At 41.0% G+C, this 7,202-nt stretch overlaps 1 protein-coding gene across 1 annotated transcript in view; it reads right to left on the reverse strand.

The window, feature by feature from the left end:
* LOC107289632 (L-amino-acid oxidase) overlaps positions 1-6,434 on the reverse strand; it is a gene marked incomplete at its 5' end in the record, with an annotated part of 15,491 nt that extends 9,057 nt beyond the window's left edge. The window contains 4 exons of the mRNA XM_015818423.1: positions 1,925-1,978; positions 3,580-3,775; positions 5,019-5,125; positions 6,219-6,434. Of these exons, the coding sequence (XP_015673909.1) occupies positions 1,925-1,978; positions 3,580-3,775; positions 5,019-5,125; positions 6,219-6,434 (573 nt within the window). The remainder of the gene's footprint in view (positions 1-1,924; positions 1,979-3,579; positions 3,776-5,018; positions 5,126-6,218) is intronic.
* Between the last annotated feature and the right edge of the window lie 768 nt (positions 6,435-7,202).

The following is a 7,202-nucleotide window of genomic DNA, read 5'->3' on the forward strand; positions in this document are numbered from 1 at the left end:
TGTCTTCTACCACAGCCGCCAAGACTATCCAGGTGTTGAGGAACATTTTTGCTGCACACGGGTTGCCAGATGTTCTAGTGTCGGATAACGGTCCTCAATTTACTTCTACTGAGTTTCAGGGATTTCTTCGGACCAACATGATCCGCCATGCTGCTTCGGCTCCCTTCCATCCTTCCACCAACGGTCTGGCTGAACGGATTGTCCGCGTACCAAGGACGCCCTCAAGAAGCTGACTTACGGCAACTGGCATCACAGGTTGGCTGACTTCCTTTTGGCACATCGTACTACTCCGTGCACTGCCACGGGTAAGTGCCCGGCCGAACTCCGCTGGGGTCGTCGGCTCGTGACTAAATTGGACAGGCTGCATCCGGAGCATGTAGCTGCACAGGTGTCTCAGCCACACCCACCACGGGTCCTACGTGAAGGTGATCCTGTCTGGGCCAGGAATTACGGGCCTGGCCACCTTTGGGTACCAGCTGTGGTCTGTAAAGTCTCGGGGCCTCTGTCTTACGAGGTGTCCCTGCCAGACAGCCGCGTGCTTTGCCGCCACATCGATCAATTACGTGTGAGGCGGGACGCGCCTATGGTTCCTCCTCAGTCTCCTCTGGGGGGGGAGGAGGAATGGGAAATGCATTCTGGGATTCAAAATCAACAGCCTACGTTGGCTGTGGGAAGGGAAACGGGTAGGCAACACCCAACTTCCACAGGTGCTTCTGGTAGCAGTTCGTGGGAAAGGGAGTACATAGACACCCACACACACACTCCAGCCTGGGAGTCCCACAGGTGGCAGACTAATTATCCACCCCTATTAAACAATACTCCAGACACGGAGAATACATGGGAGCATACTCAAAACTCACAACATGCAAGAGAGCAGGCAATACAAAGGGGGAACACGTCCCATGCTGAAAGGGCTCAGAGGAGGTTGTCCTCATGCATCAGGGCTAACAGGGAGGCATCCCTAATCCCTAGCACTACAGAAACGAGCCAGGAATCCTACATTCCTTCAGGGAACACGGGAATGAACTCACAGGGGTTCGATAACTCCATTGAGGGCTGGTCAACCAGGTTTAACGACCAACAGGGCCCAGACTGCTCAAGTACAGGAGATGGGCTGGGAAGCCAAGTTGAAGTCACTGGTCATTCACAGAGCACTTCACCTAGAGCAAGCAGCAACGGGGATAACAATACAAACTCTCCAGGTCTGAGAAGCTCACTCAGGGCAAGAGGCCCTCCCAAATACCTAGCCGATTATGTAAGGTGAACAGGTACATAGCGAGAGCTGACTGAAGGTACTGGCGGGTTGTATTTAAGTAAAACAAGGTCGGGGGGAGTCACTGGATCTGGTTCAAAGGAACAGTCCCACACCTTATACATTGTGTAACTTATTTCATTATTTAATTGTATTACCATCTATAGGATGGCGTCCATGTGGGCGCAATCTTATTTCATCCAGGGGAAAGGGGTGTTGTGTCCTGAGCCTGCAAGATGCAGGCTCGGGACGTTGCAAGAGTCCCGGGCATTTGCAGAAGCTGCCCGGGACCAGACTGAGCGGCGCCGGCCTTGTGCGCATGCGCAAGGTGGGAAAAGCCCGCCTCATGATTGGTTGAACTTGCCCGGGGATCAGAGGGTATAAATAGAGGCCTGCGTGCCTCTGCTCTGGTTGTTCGTAGAATGGAGCAAACAATAAAGACTTGTTGGAGATGTTCCGTCTCAAGCGCCATTATTCCCAGGACTTAACAATTACTGTTGAAAAGCAATAGCAAGCTATTAAAGTGGTTCACTCCCCTTTAATTTCCCCCATAGCCCTAGAGTCTGCTGATGTTATTTTTATAATCGTATTATTGGAAGCAACATAATCATCTGAAGAAGATAGTGAGACTTTTAATTTTGTGAGAAGAATGAATGACAATGTCAGTTTTACCTTTGTGGAAAACGAATCATATTTTTCCTTCAGAAGGGTACAGTTGTCTGTGACCTGAGCAAGGGAATACATATAGTTAGTTGCAACTTCCTTCCAGGTGCAACAGTCTTTGCATTTGTCTTGAATTAAGTTGGTCTCCCCATATAAATGAAGCAAAAAAAAAATCTCCTGTTTTGCTTGTGTGTAATTTGTATCAACTCCTTGAATATTCTCCTTTGCTCATTAAGTGGGCCTGCTCCAGTGGTGGGATTCAAATATGCGAACAACCGGTTCTCTGTGTGGATGCCGCACATTCTGGGCCTGGGCAACAAAAAATTAGCTACCGGTTCTGCCAAAGTGGTGCGAACTGGCTAAATCCCACCACTGGCCTGCTCCATCTGAGAAGGGATGACCACCTTCTCATTAAATGCAGCCTCTGTTTTCACCAGATTCCTTTGAAACAGGAAAATTAATATCCTGTATCTAATAACAGCTTGCAACTTTTCTAGAACATTTGCCAGATAGATTGATATGAGATAGATGTTAGATAGATAGATAGATAGATAGATAGATAGATAGATAGATAGATAGATAGATAGATAGATAGATAGATAGATAGATGGATGGATGGATGGATGGATGGATGGATGGATGGATGGATGGATGGATGGATGGATGGATGGATGGATGGATGGATGGTATGTAGGTAGGTAGGTAGGTAGGTAGGTAGATAGATAGATAGATAGATAGATAGATAGATAGATAGATAGATAGATAGACAGACCCCCATTATGTGAAAATATAATTCACTATATGTTTCTGCAACTGCTTTGATATCTTCAATTACCTATATGTCATATAAAGCCTGAAGCTTTATATTACATATATATACATATACATTATACATATACATAAAATTATCTTTATTTGTATTTGCTATATTAATCCCCATGCATGTGATTTTTGCTTATTTTACTGTGTAACATGACAATCAACTAATCCATTTAGCTTCAGTTAGAGGCATGGCTTTATACATTAAACATGAGGTATGGATAAGGATTCCATACATAATAATCAACGTCTTTTGTAAATCAAACTTAGCTGAAGGAACCTAGTTGTAAACTTTGGACGTGTGTTCTAACTCATTGTATATATTTTTTTTTCTTATATTAAAGTATTCTGGCTTATGGAAAAAGCAGGACCCCTGGAACTATCAAAAACTTTCTTGGTATGTATAACAAAGTGCCTGAATATATGGTATTTTTAATTTTATGCATTGCATGTACTATAGATGGATTTTTGTATAAATGCACTTTGATAAAATTGTATCTATTTATCTCTTTAATTATTTATTTAATATGCAAATGATTCTAGGTGGCTTAAAATTAAAATCATAATATAAAACTATTTAAACTATTTAAAAAATCCTTAAGACTATTAAAATTATTAAAAACTAGACTGAATTGTGTGACTGTTATTTAATGTGCGCCTTTCTGTATTTTATGCCATTTGGATTTAATATATTTTGTATCTGATATAAAGTGCTTTATGCACATTATTTCAGTAAGTAAGATAATATCCCTGATTTTATTCTACAACTCTCATAATACCAACTAGAACTATACTAGTACATTAGATTTTTCCGCTTGTACATCCAGTCTACTCCTTAAAACTACCTTGTTCAGCGTCTCCTCAAACAGCTGGTCTGCAGACTTTCCCCGCTCATTGGGGTTAAGTTGATATCCAAAGATTTCATTATCGTCAAATATCATTTTTTGTCTGACATTTTGAATTAAATACCAGGCATTCTTATCAGTCTGAGTGAATGGATGTAGACGAAGTTTAAACTTGTCAATGTATTCACGTACAATTCTGTGAAGGGAAAAGAAATCCAGATTTATTTGCAAGCTTATTTCTTTATCACAGCAAGCAAAAAACACAAATTTATCAGATTAAGAGTTGTTCTATTCTGGCCTTGTCTGGTTCTCAATGACCACCAAAGGACAATTGTCTGTCCCTACCATAGTTCTCCTGGAATTGCACCTTAGAGACACTGTGTCATGGTTCCAATTAACAAAACACTTCAAAGAACTTCCAGGCACTGTTTATCCTAAAAAGTCTTTAATCGTGTAACAAACTGTTGGCACAGCATGGAGGATGCCAAGATCTGAATTCCCCTCCCCTGAGCACATAATATTCCAGCATATTCCCCTCCTCTAATTTGCAGTCATACTGTAAATCACTTCTCCAATTAGTTTGAAGGGCAAAGTTTCCCTTCCATTCTGTGGTTTCTTATCTTAACTAATCCCCACACACATTCTTTTTCCTCCCCTCCCAGCATCATCTAATTTAACTCTAAAAATACCACACAGCTTATACAGAGAGTGGCTGCCTTCATATTTTGTCAAAGCAAGAACATCCAATGTTAGCAGCGTTGACACGCTGCCCATGATCCAGGAAATAGCTTGCAATCCTAATGACTATTTGCTTTGATAGCAAGGCAAGATTGTATAACCCCCCACTGTAAAATTATATTTAAAAAAAAGTTTCACACCTCAGCTTTCCATCACAGAAACACGGTCGTTATAGGTGAGTCAACAGTTTCAAGGAAGTATTTATCCATAATTTAATACAGAAGTTTGCAGTAATAGCACAGTTTCCAAAATGACACAATTCTAGTCCTACTCTCTGGAACTCTCCACTACCATCCAAAATCTAGCTGACCTTGACACAGCTGGCATTTCCGAAAGCTTTAAAAAGGTGGCCATTTTTCCAGGTTTAGGAAATTAATAAGGCCCATGAAATTGGCTATTGCTACCACTATATGGAGATTTATTATGGCTATTGTTACCAGGTGTCTTTAAATGAGTTTTACTTTTATATGGGCCACCCAGAAATGATGTTGCAAGATGTACTAGTGCAAGCTTTCTGGATAGTTTTCAGAGTCAAGTCCTTATCAACATAACTGTTGTCCTGTTCCAGTAAGCAACTTAACAGTTATCATCTTTCTAACAATATGCCTAGCATTTCAGGAAGGCAACAATTTATTAAATGTGAATGAGTTTGCCTCTTACATCAAATGATGGATGGTGAAAGACCTTTCAATCAATCTTACCTCTGTGTTTTGGGCAATCGCATTGGCCCCACATCTATATACCAGCCTTTTTCTCGGTGGGTCTTTATGCGTCCTCCCACACGGTTACTGGCTTCCAAGATCACAACCTAGGAGAAAAGAGTACTGATGGGGAATGGATTGTTCTAATTTCTCTCTCTTCTCATAATGGTTTGGTGATCTGTACTTAGGTGTGCCTCCTCCAAATTCCCCTTTGATTTCACATGAACATTGATTTATATTTACAAACCCTACAACCCACATCCTTATTGTCTGGAGCTATATTCTCTGTTGGCTATTAATATATTACAGCAATTGTTATAAACCTTTGTCCTTTTATTCCTCCTCCTCCTTTTCCCTCTTCCTCTTCCTCCTCTTCCTCCTCCTCCTCCTCTCTTCTCTCAAAGCCTGCTTGGACAAGTCCCTACAGTTTTATTGGCGAAGTATTTTCAGGAGTGATTTGCCATTGCCGCCTTCCTGGGTCTGAGAAAGAGTGACTGGCCCAGGGTCATCCAGATGGCTTTGAGCCTAAGGCAGGACAAGAATTCAGTCTCCTGGTTTCTAGCCTGTTGCCTTAATGTCTACACTATATTGGCTCTTCTAGGAGACCATAAATTAAATAAAAAATTCAAATGATTGAAGTAAATATTCACAAACAAATAATAATTAATTTTTAGTCTTTATATTATTCATCAAATATAGAGGTAGTCCTCAGCTTACAACCATGACGGGGAACAGAATTTCCATTGCTGAGCAAGGCAGTTGTTAAGTGAGGTGTGCTCAATTTTACTATTTTTTTTTGCCATGGTTGTTAAGCAAATCACTGCAGATGTTAAGTAAGTCACATGGTTGTTAAGCGAATCCAGCTTCCCCCATTGACTTTGCTTATCAGAAGCCTGCTGGGAAGGTGGCAAACGATGATCACATGATCCTGGAATGCTGCAACCATCATAAACGCATGCCAACTGCCACACATCCAAATTTTGATCATGTAACCATGGGGATGCTGCAACAGTTGTAAGTACGAGGATCGGTCATAAGTCACTTCTTTCAGTACCGTTGAACTTTCAAATGATTGAAAGTCAAGGACTACATCAACTTGCCCATCCCCACCCATCACAATGACTGCTTCTGGTCCGAAACCATCCCAACACACCTAATTTATCTTTTCATTAACTGAGTAAAAGGCAATTGGGTAATTACCTGATGTCCAGCTTCTCTGAGTAATTTGGCAGCAGTCAGTCCACTTATTCCTGCTCCAACAATCACAACTGTCTTAGGCTTCAAGTTCCTTCCTAGACCATGTCTGGCAACATCCAGCCACTTTTCATATTCAGGATCTTGGAAACACTCTTCCAGGTTGGTAACATCACTTTCTGATCTCAGCACACCCAAGAATAATAAAAGAAGTAGTACTAGAAATAAGCAAAAACAGGTAAGAATTTATTTTTTATCCTAATCTCTTCTTATTCTCTACTAATATCTATTTCACTTGCATCTAACAGCTTTTGAATATTTTGAAGTATGGATAATAGATTGAAAAATGGAATGCATCTTGTCATGGTTTGGAACATTTCAATCCCTTTGATTCCCCCCACCCCCCAAATTTTCTGTTCTCAACCCCAGCATATCTACTGGGTATCCTCTTTGGGGCGTGTGTGTGTGTGTGTGTGTGTGTGTGTCTGTGTCTGTGTGTGTGTATGAATGCAGATTATTGGTGAGCTCTAATCCTGCTCTAGGCACAAAGCCAGCTGAGGGACTTTGGGCCACTGACTCTATCTCACCTCTAGGAAACAGGGAATGGCAAACTACTTCTGAAGTTGTTGCCAAGAAAACTGCATGAGATTGTCTATGTTTTGACAAGGACTGGGGTTAATATTGGTATAAAGGCATTCCCCCACCAGCCACATCAAAAAAAATTAGCTACTGCTATTAATGATCCTATATGATCTTTATGAAAAGTCTCGGGTATGACTGAAAATGGAAAATTGTGTTAATGATGGGTTAAAATATTGTTGATGGTGGATTTCCCAAAAAATTCAATATAAAGGCAAGCCAACTGGATGTAGAATCCCAGCTTTATATTCTATGTTCTTTGCAATGTGCTATAACAGACACGTTTTTAAAAATATATTTTATGCAACTGAACTCATAATATTGTAATTATCCTGAGGATTTCCAAATGGT

This window comes from Protobothrops mucrosquamatus, unplaced genomic scaffold (assembly GCF_001527695.2).
Source record: "Protobothrops mucrosquamatus isolate PMUCROS unplaced genomic scaffold, P.Mucros_1.0 scaffold738, whole genome shotgun sequence".
NCBI lineage: Eukaryota > Metazoa > Chordata > Lepidosauria > Squamata > Viperidae > Protobothrops > Protobothrops mucrosquamatus.